Raw genomic sequence first — 18,502 nt, 5'->3', positions numbered from 1 at the left:
TTAGTTCAACTGGAGATAGAACATGATTTCATTTGAGTCAAAGTGTTTACTGTTAGATCAGTGGAGTTCTGTAGTCTTATGACAAGTTACCATGGACAAATTCTAGAGGAAATTTCACTGGTGTTCATTGTACACTTTTCTTCAGGTAGCCCTGGACAGGAGGTCCAGGAAAATCATCAATCATCTTCTTCCTTTTTTCCTTTCCTAAATCATGAATGTTCTAAAGCCTCTAATAAAAAGGGTTTATGAGTCTATTCCTAACAATTAGGCTATTTTTTTTTTTTTGCTTTGAGAAAGAGATTTCAATTAAAAACTAATTTCCTTTTGAAGTGAGCTAATTGTTTATTTAGAAAACTAACTTCTGAGTATGTGTATATATTGTTTCTGAGGGAAAGAATTAATTTAAGAGCCAAGTGGATTTTTTAAAAGATAGTAGTAGGATACAATTTCCAAGAGAAGATCTAAGTGTACATCTTCATAAAGTTTTATATTCTTTAATGTTTTAGTAATAGAGGTAAACATTTTGTTTTTAAATCATGATATAATTTTATTCAGTATTTGGAATCATTTTAATAAGGAAAGTAATTTACTATCATAGCAGAGTATTAAAGTTTATTAAGTCCAAATAGTTTATTCTTTTTTTCTGAAGAAACTTTCTAAGTACTTTAAATAACTACAGGCACACAGGTTACTTGTAATGAAGAACACTAATGGGAAGGGTAGGAGTTAATTAACTAGACCCTTAATAATGGCCCTTTCTAGTCCAAAGAATCTTATAATTGCCTCCAAAGCTAGTTGTGTTGCAAGTTGCAAGATGAAATATCTAGATTGTAGTAGTCATTCTAAGAAAGATGTTGCCTTCAGGCAAACTTTGGCACTTTTATTATTATGTAAAATGCCTTTTTAATGATAAACAATGTACAGAGTCAGAATAATTTTAGGGAGAAGTTGAGTGTCTCCTCTTTGCTCAAGATTAAATTAGTAAATGTGAAGCCTCTCCAATGAGCACAGCTTTTGCTCCCTTTGAAGAAAGTAGCCTTTCAGACAAACTTTATATACTTAGGTAGTACTAATTTGTCTTAAAAAGATATTCTCATGATTATTGAGAACTGGTAAAGTGTGTGGTAATTTTCTTGAAAATTCTCTTTTAAAAAATGAAATGGGAAAGCGTAGGGAATATTTTCATGAAATCTTAATAGAAGAGACTTGCAACTTGAAATGGAACTTATATTACATAATTTCTGCAAATGCTATGTGCACCAAACTGGTTTACCTTATTGTCAGTTCTCCCAAAGAATATTTAATTTTTCCCCTTGGGATTGCCCATTTTGTACCCATCCAAGCTCCTTGAAAAATCTGATCAGTCTGTGCCAGGACTACAGTAGAATGACAGTTAATGAAAATAGCCTGCCTTGCCTCTGCTGGGGCAGGGGTGGTGGGGGGAGCTGTATGAAAATATATTTCATTTTCAAAATGTTTCTGGAAGGACTTATTTATGGAAATGTTGCTTGTTATTTAAAACTCTTCAAAAATGCAGGTTTCACAAAATACAAAAAATAATCTCCTGAAAGTTTGAAAGGGAAGAGGGGGCTGTCGTGTGGGGGCGGTCTCTGTGCTGCCCACATCCTCCCTCTGTTCAGTGCGTTGTGTGCTTACGGGTTCCCTGGAGCGGATCACCATATAATTGATGTGCAGTCTGCATTGCTGAATCCTGGACTGCACCATTCTGTGTTCAAGGGAAGATGTAATCTGATCCCTCTGCTGCTGAGGGAGGAATCTGTTCAGTCAAGGCTTTGACAGGGCATAGTCTCCTCCAATAATCTTCTCCGTTCTCTCTCATTATTCCCTCGAGTTCTTCTCAGTCAAGCTGCATGTATGTATGTGTGTCCCGAGAAGCGGTTTGATACTGAGCTGCATTTGCCTTTACTGTGGAGTTTTGTTGCCGGTTCTGCTCCCTAATCTTCCTTTTCTGACGTGCCTGAGCATGTCCACATTAGAATCTGTGACATACCTACCTGAAAAAGGTTTATATTGTCAGAGACTGCCAAGCAGCCGGACACACGGGGGCACAGAATCACTGAAGGGGAAAAATACAGAAAATATGGGTTTCTACGGCACATTAAAAATGATTTTTTACAAAGTAAGTAATCTGTTTTCTTCCTGTGCTGTGTGATTGTGTGTGTGTGTGTGCCTGCCTGAGAAGGAAAATCTGTATCATCAGAGATGGCTGCAGTATCCTCTAATTTTGGTGGGTGGCTGGATGTCTGGTATTCTGTTTTATTTCATGAATGTAAGCGAATAATGGAAAGACAACGTGAGCTGGGAGAAGCTTCGTATTTAAAATAAAATGTATATTTGAATCTGAGAGATTTTCACTAAAAATACATTCAGACTTTAGAAATGTGGCTCCGTTAAATGCTGACCTGGAAATACTCTATCCTTAGTTGGTTTTTAGTGAACCTTTTGCCTTCAATTTTTTCTATACATTATATACATATTTTTATTTTTTCATTAGGTGACTCAATGAATAGAATCACTGGACTATTTGGGATTTATATTTATAGAGATCATATTTACTTTCTGTTCCCCTCAAAAAATCGCAGAATTAATTTTTGGTTCTAAAGTCAGTATTTTCTGTAAACAGTACAATATTTAAGAGACTTTTATGGTCACTGAGAAGGTGCTTTATTTTATAAAATAATTTAAAAATAAAATTATTCCTCAGTGATTCCTTCATACATATTTTGGGGCATTTTTATTCTCTGAAGAATTTCTAAGATGGAAATAAAGTTTGCTTTTAGTGGCAAATGGTATTTGCACCAATATATTTACAAGATATCCTGGGAAGTTTTGAAACCAGTATTGCAAACTTAATTAGAATGAATATTAGAGTTTCTCACAGTATTTATGAAGATAATCTGTGAAAGTTATCAAAAAACTTGATTTTTAAGGTAATCTGTACTGACCGACCTTCCCGATTATGGATTCATTTGCAAATATATGTATGTGTGTGTGTGTGTGTGTGTGTGTGTGTATACATATATCTATAAATTATATGCATGGAAGCACGTGGCTGCTTATATGTTATAGCTTTTATATTGTTTACTTTTTAATACAATTATTTAGAAAACGAAAATAATGGATTTTGAGAGAAATCCCTTTAAAGCAATGTAATGAGAAAGAAACTTCTGAAGGGAAGAAACTAGACCAATTCTATTTTTTTTCCAGGAGGTATTTCATGAACTAAGGTATAAATTGTATATAAGCTGGTTGTACCCTTACCTCTTGCCCCCAATATTATAAGATCATCCTGTATTGACTAGAAGACTTTCTTCATGATAAAACAAAATCTTTATTATCTGGTGTGACTCAGAAAGATTTTTAGAGTCTCTTTGGTTCTCTTTAGTATTTATACTGTATCATGTTGAGTTATGGTGTTCCTATGAGGCAATAGGTAGGAAACTAAGGCTACTGCAAAATAAGGGTTTTTACCTACTATCAAAATTAGTACAGTTACGCATCACTCTAGGCTACCCCCAACAACTTGTAGTAATACAGTAATTAATGAGTGGATGCAAATCTGAAAGAAGTTGTCAAATTAGAAAAAAGTTGAATCTTATTGAATCTTATTTTCTAGTTCTAAAATAAACATATGGTCATATGACCCCAGTTAACCGATAGTAAAGTATAAAAAATATTTCAGTATTGACATTGACAAAATGCAATCCTAAATAAATAGTTTAATGGCATAATGAAACACCTAAAAATGTAAATGTTGGGTGTATCTTATAAAAAGCATAATTTATCCTCCTCAAAGCTTTTTGTTGTTGTTTCAAGTTAGCATATTTGTCCCGACTGTCAGTAGAGCTCTACTCTGTATATATAGCAATCGATGACTTTTTTCTTCAGCTTCAATATGTCATCTCCATATTTTTCTGATTGTGGAGTTACTTTTTTACTGACCTTATTACCCATATAAATTACTTTATGCTTTATTATGATCTGTATTTAAGATTATTTTATTTCCAGTGCTTTCTTTACCCTTTTATAATGATATGGGTGTTTAAAATTCAGTTTTCATTTTCATTTCTGGTTTTGAAATTTTGAATTTTGTTTGTTATTTCTTAATAAATGTTTTTAAGGAAAAATGAAGCTCAGTGAGGAAGGCGTGTTAAATGTGGTTCTTTTCTGTATGTATTATCATGAGATTTCCCCCCTTATATTGGTTACCTAACTGAAAAACATGGAAAGCATTACTTCCAAAGACTACGTATGATGAATGTCATTTTTTAAATCACCATACACTGTTCTCTGGACAAAAATATCAGGGGGGGATGTATCTTTCTAGTTTGTAAGTGTAAAACAAAATAGAACAAATGGAAGAAACTGTGAAACACTTATTTTCTGTATTAATTGACTGCCTAATTTCCATTATATGCATATGAAAATTTTAAGAATTTTTTAATATTAACATGCTAACTCAATACTTGATAGTTGGAGATGTGATTTTTTTTTTTAATGTATCTTATTTGTTTTACCTTATAGATGAAAAGAAAGTTGGACCATGGTTCCGAGGTCCGCTCCTTTTCTTTGGGAAAGAAACCATGCAAAGTCTCAGAATATACAAGGTAATATTAAATATAGTAATTAATTCTCTTGTGGTTCTCATAATTTTTAGAGTTGATGATTCTGAAAGTATCTCTTTTAGTTTATTCTCATAGAATAATAATATTAACAGTTCTACTGACTTTTTAACATACTTGAAAGTTACTAAAAATTGGGAAATACATCATTTTAAATAGGAGGAAGAACTACCACCATAGTTTATATTTTGTTATTAATACATTAAAGTAAGATGTGAGTAGTTCTCTTGTGAGCAAAATTTAAAAATCACAATTTTTAAGGAATTCTGAAATGTAAATGATAAAATATGAATATGAGCAAATGTATCTTGTTACTATAGCAACAGCTGTTCTAAGAAGGATATTTATATTCACAAAATTGGAGATAAATTTATTAGCAATGAACGAAACATCCCAGTTACTGAATCTTACTTCATGAAATTAATGTGTTAGAAATTCCCTTTTATTAGCTTGGTAGGTCTTATGTTTTAACACATACATTTCTACACCAGTAGAATAGTTTCCATAACAACTAAATACAATTGTAGTCTTGTTTCCTGCTTCAGTCCATCATTTTTGGATTTTGCATCAGTATACAACTTTTCCCACTCTCACGCTAATTAAGCCAACTTAAGCACAATATCTATTATCCAGCCAATTAAAAATGGCTTTGGACGTCACTTGGAATGCTGTATTTTTAAAATTTAAATGACAAAAGTATCGTAAGGGCTCTTTTTTAACTTTTTTTTTTTTTTTTTTTGGTATAATTGTCACTTCAAATAACTGATTGGAAGATAGCAACCCCAAGAACTTCTTGGTTATAATACAGTTCCTTCTTTTTTCTCAAAGTATTTTGAGTTATTTTTGTTCTATAAGATGCAGTGAAAGTAACACTGCCCAGATACAAGGCTTTTTAAACATTGAACTTATTACAAATTTTCTCTCTCTCTCTCTTTTAATCTTTAGAGAAACAATTTATTCTTATTTCATTCAGTTATGGAAAATATTTCTTTCAGATGCTCTTTTATAAAATTTCATAATAATTAGAATAATTTTACATATAAAATACTGGAGAGATGATACAAAGGGTAAAATAAAACTGTCTCTTAGTTATTCAGGAGCTTCATTTCTGTGTGATTTTTCTTACGTTGACTGTCCCCCTCCCTCTGACTCCTAGCCTTTTGACAATTTTACTGTGTTTTGGCACTTCCACCAGAGGGTGTGGAGGGATAGAGAGACAAGTAAAACTATTCACTTCATTTTGCTTCTAACATTGATAAAGTATTTCTTGAATGAGAAAGTTGAATTGAACGTTAAGCTAATTGTAAATGCTCTTTTATAAATGTATAGATTTCAGTAAGCCATATCATTTTGGTCTTCTATTACTATGGCTGATACTAGGACAAAGGTATTAAATTGTTCAGTTGTTTCCAAGGCAGCTTATCAAAAATGAGTGTTGAATTTTTATCATAGAACACATAAAATTTATCTTTAATTGTTCACTTTTTTATTGAGAAAGCAACTGCCTCTTGAAAAAAATTTGCTAACACAGAATTAGACCCAATGGCATATTTCATATTTATTTCCATGTCTTTTTTTGGAGACTTTTGTCAGTTACTAATGTATGTATTTGATGTTTTGTGGTATTTTTTACAGATAATAAGATGAAACTCATTTTCCTTTTTTTTTTTTTTTGGGTCTTGGAAAATTTAAGTTATAAGCACATCCTATTTTATTTTGGAGACAAAACTGAATTTACCTTTGAATTCGAAAAAAAGAGGATTTGATTGAATATTAGAGGTTAACTTAAATGTGTGTTAAAAGATTTAAAGAGGGCAGGTATGAAGATTTTTCTGTAAAATATAGCGATTCAAATATATTTCTTATCAAAAAATGAGATTCAGGGGCTGGGGAGATAACTCAGTTGGCAAGCACAAGACGCTGGGTTCAATTCCCAGCACCGCTTAAAAAAAAAAAAAAGAAAAAAAGAGAGGAAAACATTGCAGAAGTTGTGTCATTAAGTAATTTATCAGAGCTTGATACACAACCAGTGTATGTGTTCTTTGGATTTAAAAAACTATTACAACTCAAGAAATTAAGGATCATTCTATAAATATAATTTTGTTAACTAAACCTTCCTCTCCTTTTTTTTATAATATCTCTAAAATAGAAATGCTGAATATTTACTTTGAGTTTAAATAATTTAATTGAATACAGAAATTAAAAATACAGTTTAATATATTAACAACATACTTATGTTCTTCCTGCTAATAGTCATTTTTAGGAGTGTTAGATAGTTTGAGAGCTGTGTCATCTGGTCTTAACCGCTTTCATTTTACTAGTTGCAGAATTTAATTTCAGATTTGTTTGGTTTTTTAATTGTCTCAAAGTTAAAATTATTGGATTATTGGATAAGAATGTTTCAATGATTTCATTTTATTTAATTTTGCCTGTAAGTTCTTGACACCTAATTTGAATAACTCCATACCTAATCAAATCTGATTCTTATCAACTATCTAGACTAAGCTTTATAAATAACAATTAAGAATTAGATAGCAATAGCTTAATAGTATAAATAATTATGAAGGCATCTAAGCAAACTTTAAGGAATTGTGTGACTAGTGATATCCAAAACATTTGAATATTTTGTTTATACACTGGAGTTTTTAAAATCAATCATAGTTCCATACTTCTTTTTATAAAGAAAATTTTAACTTTATGTCACTGAAGACTAGCCTTAGAAGAGCAGCCTTATGAAATATTTGATTGATTTGATTGATTGTGGCTGGGTATTAAACCCAGAGCCCCATGCATACTGAGCTCATGTTCTACCTCAGAGCTACACTCCCAGACCTAAGGAAATATTTTACCATTATTTGTATGTATCTGTGACTTGCAGTTTTGCCATAGAGATTCTGTCATTTGGTTGCAGTTAGCATTGCTGGGATAATAACAGGTGGTTATGTAGGAGGGAGGAAACTTACTCCAAGAATAGCAAAATGGGTTTTGTGTATTCATGTTCTCTGGGAATAAGCAAATAAAAGGAATAATTGGACTGATGTTTGAAATATGCCCAGGCCGTCATTCTTATTATTAAATAAGAATTCATTATTTTCAAGAAATATGTATCTTTGCTTTTACTCTTTTTATATGTGTGTGTGTGTATGTGTGGGTATATATATATATATATATATATTTTTTTTTTTTTTCCCCCCCGTAGTACCACTGGGCTTGTGCCATGTTCAGCAACACCAACAACTTTCGGGGACCTGAGAGCAGCCAATGGCCAAGGGCAACAACGACGTCGGATTACATCTGTCCAGCCACCTACAGGCCTCCAGGAATGGCTAAAAATGTTTCAGGTGACATATGTACACACACTACTTGAAATGCTTTACTTACTACTACAAAAAATAAGGGGTTGTTCATCCATAAAAAAGAATTAAGTTACATGTAACTCCATAAAAGAGCCTCAGAAACATACTAAGTAAAGGAAACTGGACACAAAGGGCCACATGTTGATTCTGTTGATTCTGTTTATATGAAATATCCAGAATAGGCAAACGCATAGAGGCAGAAAGTAGATCAGTGGTGGTCAGGCAGTGAGGGGAGGGGATGGTGGAGACCACCTGGTAACAGGTGCAGGGCTTCTTTGGGTGGTGGAAGTGTTGTGGAACTGCAAAGTAGTGATGGTACACGTCAAGGTGGGTGTGCTGGGAACCACCAAGTGTGCATTTTGAAACTGTGAATCTTATGTGACATATATCTCAATAAAATGCTATAAAAATAAGGGAGCTCATTTTAAGTTCTAAGTGTAGTAATTGAGAAAGTCTAATGCTTATTTTCTGGTGTACATGTGCATTTTTATTGATTGTTAAGCAGTAAGACCATTTTTTTTTCTTATTTAGGTTTGGGTTTGGAGTTGTTGAATGTACTCTTAATTTTTAAACTGTGTTGCTTATATATTAGGCATTTAAATTAATTTAAGAACTCCAGTAGTCATTGGAGATAACTCATCTGTCACTACAACCCCAGTAGAGTTGATGGACGAATCTTCTTCTTATCAGTGACCTATTTGTATGTGGCTCTTAGCATGCTCAAATTCCAAATAATATCTTTTACTAGTATTTAAATTATTTGAATATTTACTGGGCCAATTGGTTACAACCAAACCTTGAATGTTGTGAATTTTATAACTTAAGATAGTGATATTAAATTGATTTATCTCTTCTTCCTGTGAGATAATACATATGAATCAAGTGTTTTGCAAAATAGTTGGCATGGATTAAGCACTTGCTTAATTATTCTTTGCAAACAATAAATAGAAATGATGTGAAGATCTGATATTTTCTACCATGCTAATGTGAAAATGAATATATTTTACTACCTCTGGCTGCTTGAATTGTTGGGTACATAATGAATGCATAAGAAAATAATAGTTGGAAAACATTTCATTTGACTTCATTTTACTTCATTTGGTATTTCAAACTTTTAAGATGTCCTCTTAGGTAAATCCTACTATTTCAAATACCTAGGCAAAAACAAAATAAATGTCTCTCTTTTTTTTTTTTTTTTCCGTCTAGGCATGGAAAACTCACTTGAAGCAATGTTGCTTTAAGTGGATTTTAAAATTTGTGTTCTACCCTCCAGGCGATTTCAGATACACTAGGATAACCCATTTGAGGAGAGGTGGTAATTGCAAGTTTAGAGCCCTAATATTCAACAGTGTTCACCTTCTCCCCTAGTTGAGACAACAATGTCTGAAGACACTTACTTTTGGTTGTTACAACTGAGGGGGTAGATGGGCCGCTACTGGCATCTAGGGATAAAGTGCCCCTAGGTTCAATCCCTAGTACTAAAGAAAAAACAACAAAAACCTGAAAAAACAAGTTATGAACCCACTGCAATTACACAGTGCCTTTGTATTTTTTTAAGTTTTCCTAGTCATTTGTTGATGAAACTTACCATTTCTGCAAAAATTATTCCTACCCATGCCCTCCCCCTACATTGTTATACCTCAGGTTCAGGTTTTTTAAATTTTTATTTTTTCCCATGGCCTCAGAATTCTAAGTATTTTATTTGTCCCATTCTTGTAAGGGAAATTTACCTATCAATAAGAGGTGCAAATAAAACTCAAGACATTTATATATTCTTAAAGGAATATTTAAAGATTCCTATTATCTCTGATTAAGCCAGGAGACAAGCGTGTAGGTGTGCGTTGCTGTGCTTGTAGGCACATGTCAGTTTGCAGCACAGTACTGGGGAGGAATGCAGAGCTGATTTCTCACAGTTTTGTCCTGGGGATTGAACTGAGGGATGCGTCACTGTTAAGCTATATCCCCAGTCCTTTTGAGTTTTATATTTTCAGGCTGAGTTTTATATTTTAGTTGCGGAAGGTCTAAGTTGCCAAGGCTGGCCTTAAACTTTCAATCCTCTTGCCTCAGCCTCCACAGTTGCTAGGATTATAGGTGTGCCCCGCTGCATCCTGCCTGATTCATATCATTTTTCAAGAATATACTAATATGAATGAAAATTACACAATTAGGTCTTGTCATCATTATAGACAACTTCTGATTGTATGTGAAAACATTTATTTCTTCTCAGAAGGTTATTTAGAGTAAGATTTATTTTCATGTGATAAGGCCCATTTTTTTCCCAGTGTTTTAAAGTACCAAAATATTCTTTGCAAATCAGTTAGGATATTTGCCAGTTTTAAGGGAACTCTAATACTGATCTGTAGTTAGGGGTGTTTATGCTTTATTTTGCAGTAAGGGTATTTTAGTGAGTCCTTCATAGAATGTTTGTTCAGTTACCTCATGCTTTCCTTTATCAAAGCTCCAAATGTTACCACTTGCTATATTTCATCAAATCTGAGTCTCCATAGATCCCAATTTCAGAAACATTATTTGTAAAAACCAAAACCAAAAACCGTTTCTTAGAATCAATGAGACTCGATAAACTAAAGACGGTTGCCAGCTTTTGGTCCTGCAAAACCTTTTGATCGTTTTTTCATATGAGAAGAAGGTACAGTGAAGAAAACCTGCTTTTAATTAACATGGAATTATCCCTGAAGATATGGAACCGTAATTTTTTCAGATAAATATTCTTTAGCAAACAAATATATAGCAATAAAAGATCAATTTGACAGGTAGATCGGGACCTTAATCTTCTGAGTACCATGTGTGTCTTATGACACACCCAGAGCTTCATTGTCATAGATTGCCCCCGTTTTTAGGCTGGTGCCAAAGAAACTAGAAATGAATCACTTACCTAAAAGCTTACAATGCATTAGTGCCTAACTCGTAAGCAGATATAATTTCATAGTAAAGTGGGGGAGTCATGAATTGACCTATTTGGTACAGTTGAGGGATAATTAAACTGGCGTGATTTCTACAGTTATGCTGTGGGGGCATTTAATGATGACTTTTCTGTTGCATAACAAGCAAAATGGGAGATCTTGTCCCCTTACTGTCCTCCTATTGCTCCTAAGGTAGTGATACAGCATTGTTTTGGTCCAGCTCCATCTAGTCTGACAAAGTACTCTGTACTCAATTTGTAAATTGAATGAGAACAATGATACACCGTTTTGGATAAAAGGAAATTAAAACAGAATGCTACTACAAAATAGAAGTGCAAATTAAAGACAAAAAATTTATAAAAACAAATTTTGTACCATTTGAATTTTCAGTAGTCATGGATTCTACTTTTTTGTGCAACCAAATTGATGCTTCAGATTGTTAATTTTGAGGGAGAGAGTTGATCTTTTTTTTGTTTGTTTGTTTATGTTCTTTGGGTGTTAATATATGGTTTCTCACTTGAAATGTTTAGACTAGGTAAAGACACTAATAGCAAGAACATTCTTTTTTGGTAACATTTATGTTCCGAGGCATCCTGAAAGAAGCATGTATGACCTAGATGGAAAGCTCTTCATTCCAATTTTGGCTTTGCCTCTTAATAAGTGGGTAATTTTATTGATGTTATGTAACCACTCTTCCCTTTATATTCATAGTCCATAAAACAAATACAACACTATGAATTTGTCAAAAGGAAGAAAACATGTAGGTATATTTAAAGCTATCCTTGGAAATATAATGGAGACCATTAATGTTAGCTCTCTCCACTGGTCAAGATACAGCCTTTGTGGGCCTCAGTCTCCATGGTCTTAAAAGGGGCTGTCAAAAATACTAACTTCACATATTATCATGAAGATCAAAGAAATTACATGGAAGAACTTTAATGTTGTACTAATGTGCTTAGTTTCACAGTATTTTAATCAAAGCATATTTGCATTAAACCTATAAATGTCTTTTGAAAAGATGTTATACTCAAAATAATAAAATGAGAAAATATAAAATACTTCTGTTTTGATATTTAAATTGGAGTCGAATCTACTAAATTGAAGGATTTAATCAAGTTTCATGCTAACATAGAAACTGTACATATCTTCTGACTTATTCTATAAATCTTGTTTGCTTATCAACAGAAGATTAAAACCTACAGTATAGTGCCCAAAAAGGCTAAGTTCATTATTACTTTGAAACTGTATTAATTATAATATGAGAAACCTTGTTAAACCTTATGTGGATGAGTTGAAGAAAATCGTGTATTTGGCCAGAGAAGACTAAGGGAGAATTTTATATGTCTTTAATATTTGAAAGACTTTTGCATAAAAGTACAAAGAGGCTGATTCTTGGTTTCTTCAGAAAATAAAACCTGTATTATGTTCTCTGGGTCAGATTTTGATGTTAAGTAGAACTTAAAAATTAGAACTAATCCCATAGTGGAATGGTGGAAGCATTACAGAAGTGAGTTATTTCCCACATGCAATTCAGGCACAGTATTACCCATGGTCGTACAATATTGGACCTGACTGGGGCATTGAGGATCACCTAGACCAGAGGTTCCCAGTGTTGGTTTATGAATCACCTACACCAACACTGGATGAGTTGCTTGTTTAGAAAAATAAAATATCCTCAACTATATCTTGACCACTGAATCAGATCCTCAGATGGTAGGTTGTGGGACTATGTGATTCCTATACCCCGTGGTCAGTTTGGGGAGACTGGAGTCTCTGAGACTCCATCTACTTCCACGGTGAGTTTACACACAGTGAGTTTACACAGTGAGGCTCCTGGTTACATTTCACTGCCCCTTCTACTCTTCTGTTACTACCTATGTGCTCCAGTTCCTGAAATAAAATGACACTTTCATGGGGAAATTTTCAAATTTGCATTTGCAGTTTTGCCCACAAAATAAATTTGCTTCTCTTGATCCTTTCTAAGTCTGGAATGTTTTTCCTATCCCCTTTAATATGCTCCCACATAACTTCACCATGAAAGACCAAAAGAGGTGATTTTTTTTCCTTTTCCAGGAGGACCACTTTTTAGACAAAAGCAAAGATAAAAAATTACCAGTTATTCAACAGTTTGCAGATAAACTAAGGCCCAAAGAAGTTAAATTGTAACCTGTTAGTGACAGCGTTGCTTAAGTTTAGTTTCCTAATCCTAAGTAAAATGTTCTTTCCACTATTCCTCGTTAAAAGGTTGTTGTAGGTTTTGTTCTTTTTGTATTAATATGGTCATTAACTGCAATGTTTTCAAGTTAGTACATACTTCCCTTGCTGCTCAATCATGTACAAAATTTGAAACTAGTTTTGGAAAAAGACAGCAAGCAAGTTCTAGTGTTAACCATCAAATATAAAGAAAAGAAGCACTCTATAGAGAGTTTTGAGATAGCATTGGTATAGTACTCCCTTGCTCTTTGGGGATTCATTCATCTATTCTACAAATATTTACTGAATGCCTATTTTGCACTCACCCCTACTTTGGGTCTGGGTTACAACAGTGAATAAAACAGACAAAAATTGCCTTTTCATGGGACTTAGGTTCTTGTCAGGAGGACTTGGATTGAACTGGTTTCAGATTTTAAACAGTTGTCCAGGGAGGGCAGAGAGGGAGGGACGATGGGAAGAAGGCAAGCAGGCCACCTTGTAGGTATCTGGAGTAGAACGTGACAGGGAATAGCAAGTGAAAAGGCTTCTGAAGCAGAGCATGCCTGGAGTGTTTGAGGCCTAGAAAGAATGTGTGGACAGAAAAGGGTAAATAAGAGGGAAAGGAGTAGGAAATTAGAACCTCGTGGGCCAACCAACCAAAGACTTTGGTTTTTATTTAACTGAAGTGGAAGCCAGTAGATGGTTTTAAGCAGAGAAGTGACTTTAGCAATATCACTGAGTACCAATAGAAGAAGGAGGGCAAAGGTAGGAAGCCAGGAGTCCAGTCAGGTGGTGTACGACAATCCAGGCGAGAGGTACTAGTGGCTTAGACCATGTAATAATGATCAGATGAAGGTCATGCTTTGATGTGTGAGGCCACAGAATTCATTTGGGTCGGAGCCATCTGTTGGTGAGAGAGAGAGGAGTCAGGGATGAGTCTAATTTTTGACCTGAGCGAGTTGTAGAACAGAATTGTGTTTTACTGAAACGAGCAAGACTATGGAAGTGGAGATTTAGAGAAAGATGGAGGAGCAAATCTCACTTACTATATAGTTATAGCTTATGTTCCTAATCCTTGTCCGTGATATACTTTTTAATAAAATAGCTCAAAGTAACATCTACTGAATGTGTATGTAATTTAAATTGAGACAGAATTTTAATTTCATTTGACTCTTGTTAAATCAAATATTCTTTCAAATCAAAATTAAAATATTATTCAAAATGCTGTTTGGAGTCTTAGAGACATTTTGCTATCCAGGCATAATTTTTTTTCATGGACTTTCTCTTAAATATATAGAAATTTCTGACACAGTTTCAAACATTTACCCAAGAACTGAATTATTTATCATCTATTCTGGTTTATTTTTCCATTCTACACCTTATCTGTTACAAGATTTGATAAAAGATATTTCTCTCCTACATACTTTGTATTGATACTGGTTTTTGTTCTTTTTAAAAAGTCATCAGTAATTTGTTAACTGAAAAAATACATTGAATATGTATGATTTATTACCTGAAATTAGATATTATATAGTATTTATTAATGCAATTCATACCTGTATAGCATGTAAAGTAGTAAATACATTGAAAGTTTTTTCACTTTTTAGTGTAGAAATTTACATGGAATATCTTGGTTGTTAAATCAAAATTTAACACGAACACACCCAAAAATATTTTTAAAGCAGGCGTTCATATAGATGAAGATTAAGAAGTTTATTCTAACATTATTCTGCTATCAAATACCTTCATTAAAGCCACATTTTAATTAAGTCAGCATACTTATCCATCACCCCAGCTGGGCATGTCCTTATAGTAGCAGTGTCTACAAACCTCTATGATGTAGATGGAGAGGGAAAACACATTATGAAAAACCACTTCAAATCCTGTGAGGGATGTAAATCAATAAGTTAGTGAGTTTATACTATGGATGCTAAGTAGTCATAGATGACTAGAGAGTCATCAGATTGTCAAATAGGTAAGTTTTGAGTCAGGGCTTAAGATTATATGAGGGAAACCAACATATATTGACCATGTGTGTGCATACACATGTATGTGGTGTTTTACATTTTAATTGTAAATTCTCATTCCAACCAAAAAGTATGTAAGGTGAATACTTGATGAATGTTCCAAATATATATGTCGAAATAAAAAAGAAAAAATAAAGACACAATTTATCAGAGCCTGTGGTTCCTTATATTAGGTGGTAAAATGGAATATATTATAGAAATAACTAAATACTATTGAAATTTTTCATAGTATTTACCATAATCTGTACTTAATGATAGGAAAGAAGAGATGAGGTTCATTGTAAATTCTCAAAGGGTAAATACTTTTAAAAATGCTTTAGGATATATTCTGAGTAAGGCTTCTTGTATGCTTAAGGTATCTCAGTTTTCAGCTATTATGTATTTCAAATGCAACAAAATCCAAGTTTCCTTTTCTGAGCAAGAAATGGAGTATAAAATTGTAGATCTTTCTAGCTCCAAACCTCACTTATTATTCTCTATTCACCCCATTCTGAAATGGACGTAATAATTCGCAGAGCTACTTACATAAGCATAGACTTACAGAAACAGAGGCCCAACCAAGGGTGTTTTTTCACTTATGTATTTTGAGGTTATTTAAATGTTTTCCATGATTATTTTGAAATTTCAACATTTTAAATTATTTACATGGTTTTTAAATTTTTCTATACGAATACTGGCTTTCTGTGCAGGTGCTCCTCACTGGGGGGAATTTTTTTTTCCCCAAATAATCTCCTGTTGTCCTTCTTTGAGTATAATTATATGTTTTTGTTTTTCTATAGTATAGTATTTTACTTCTTATACTCTTGATCTTTGCTTATATTTTGATTTTAATACTAAATTAGCTGCTGTTTTCTATTATTTGCTGTTTTTACCTGAAATTATTTTCATAAGACAAATCAAAGCCCTTTTATTTGTGAAAAGGACTTTTCAGATATGCCGGATATCCAGTTACTAATTTTTCTCTAAATGATGCTGTTAGTCTCCTCTTAGGTGAGTGTCTTATGAAAACCATCAAATTTTATGATGCCCATTTGAAAGAATATAGAGAAAGAAAAATCAAAATTCCCTATTTACTCAGTTACCCAAATTGATGTTTCTGGAATAAAATTTTGGCATGTCAATGGTATCATAGTTGTAGATGAACAAATAACTGTCATAATAATGTAATACAAAAAATATTTTCTCATGACTGTTTTAAAGCTTTGACAATATAAAAAATAGTAAACTTGAGACTGAATCATATATATCACATCAGTGAATTCTGGAGAAAATGTCGTAGAAGCAGCCACTTTGTAACCTACATTGCTTACCTCATTCAAGTATGGTTGTGTGTGGATGTGTGTTTTTCCTTTATGAGTTTCTAACTTGGACCATCTGTTGAAATAATAAAAATTTCTAATTCCTCTTTGATAGAGCTGGAGTGGACCAGAGAAACTGCTTGCTTTAGATGAACTCATTGATAGTTGTGAACCAACGCAAGTGAAACATATGATGCAAGTGATAGAACCCCAGTTTCAAAGAGACTTTATTTCCTTGCTCCCTAAAGAGGTAAGGATGATCAGTTACAATGGTCAGTGGGTGCTATTTAATATGTCACTCAGCAGCTGCCACCTTTAAATATTGAAATACTAATCGTGGTATTGCATTTTCAGTTTAATTTCTTAATTTGTGGTTAAGAGGGCCATCAGTTGGTAAACTGCCATGACTTAATAATGTAATTATCAAATTAAAGTATCCTTAAGAACTAAGTTACTTCTTTCTACAACTTGATTAAGTCAGATGTGTGAGAATAATCATTGCGTTTCATTCATTTGATTATTTCTTTACCAAGATTTTTTTCCTGTTATTTGAAGCCTAAACTTTAGTTTTCTTGGTATGTTCATTATTTATAGTGTGGATTTTTCTAAAGTTCTGATTTTATTAAAACAACAATACTTTTTCTTATTTTGTCATTTATCTATCTTAAGTCCCTTCAAGACCAATAGTTTTAGAATGCTATTGATTTGTGGCTCTCTGTACTTAGATTATATAATTATTTTTAAATATATAGAATTCCACATATATATCTTTTTCTACTACTCATCCTCCTCTCTGCCTCTATTGCTCATACACAGACACACACACAGACACACACACACACACACACACACACACATACTTCCCATACCAATTCTTTTTTTTTTTTTTGGCGGTGCTGGGAATTGAACCCAGGGCCTTGTGCTTGCAAGGCAAGTACTCTACCAACTGAACTATATCCCCAACCCCAATTACATTCTTAATAGCACTTTCTGGAATTATTTGTGCCGATTTCTTTTTTGGGTTTTAGGGTAAACTGACATTTGATCATAGATTGATTATGATCATATGGGCACTCTCAACTGAATAGGGTATAGCAGATAATAGTGCTTGTTATTGATGTAGATTTCATAATTTCATCTTTGTCAGCAAACAAATAATATAACATTAAATAATTGATGTCCCCATGATTTATATTTGCACAAATCATCATGCTACTAATTATATGTCCACCCAGAAGACAATTTAAAATGCTAATAAACCATTGTAGATTATCCTGAAACTTCAAATTTGAACAGAAAAGAAGTTGATTTCTTTTTCAGATAATCTTTCTAAAATACCCTAATGATATTAAAGAGTGACAATTATAATTTCACATTGCATATGAATAAAATAATGTTATATTTAACATATGAAACTAAGCATCTCTTCAGGTAAAAGCAAAATTGATACAACATCAATTTCCTCAAATGTGTTTTCTTTGGAGTTGTTTTTTTTTTTAAATGACATTGTCCCAGAAAAAAATTTTTAGTATTGGTAGTTCTTTCTAAACTGAATCCTCTGAATAGATTTGGCTTATAAAAGTGACTTAAGCTCTCTCTGCATCTAGAAAGGCATTAATAATAGGAGACACTTTCATAAGTATTTGACTGGAAGTAAGTTTATTCACCTTTGATATATTTTTTTCTGGTTTCTTTTGATATCCTCCTTACTTTTGAGGGTAGTATTTTTGTTAAAATGCAGTTTTTGGAGTCTAGTTTGTTCCCTTATCTCTGAGAATGGATAGGGTTTTTATTTGTTTTGCTTTGCTTTATTTTCATTTCTATAGTAACTTCTTAATACACAGAAATGTGATTTAAACTCAATAGAATTTGAAAGTATTTTAAAGAGTTCAAGAACTTAGCACAAATTGTCAATATCAAGGGTAAATCCAGTAAAGATTCTCTTGGCTTAAGTGTTCTTCTAAAGGTTGCCTGAGGAAAAAGAAGTGAAGCTAGATAGGAGAATAAGAGAAAACCCTAGCTTATGTCCTTTTGTTTTCAACTACCAGAATATTTCCTAGTTTG

At 33.0% G+C, this 18,502-nt stretch overlaps 1 protein-coding gene across 7 annotated transcripts in view; it reads left to right on the top strand.

The window, feature by feature from the left end:
- Fbxw7 (F-box and WD repeat domain containing 7) overlaps window positions 1-18,502 on the top strand; it is a 190,628-nt gene that overhangs the window by 157,843 nt on the left and 14,283 nt on the right. For 6 of the 7 annotated variants that reach the window (XM_047566554.1, XM_047566550.1, XM_047566553.1 and 3 more), the window contains 3 exons: window positions 4,546-4,628; window positions 7,843-7,984; window positions 16,554-16,688. In XM_047566554.1, coding sequence (XP_047422510.1) covers window positions 4,546-4,628; window positions 7,843-7,984; window positions 16,554-16,688 — 360 coding nt within the window. Of the gene's footprint in view, window positions 1-1,837; window positions 2,141-4,545; window positions 4,629-7,842; window positions 7,985-16,553; window positions 16,689-18,502 lie in introns of those variants that run through there. The other variant, XM_047566556.1, reaches the window with a different exon arrangement.

This window comes from Sciurus carolinensis, chromosome 10 (genome assembly GCF_902686445.1).
Source record: "Sciurus carolinensis chromosome 10, mSciCar1.2, whole genome shotgun sequence".
NCBI lineage: Eukaryota > Metazoa > Chordata > Mammalia > Rodentia > Sciuridae > Sciurus > Sciurus carolinensis.
Note: the sequence above shows the minus strand (reverse complement) of the source record. Positions and strands in the feature narration are given on the sequence as shown.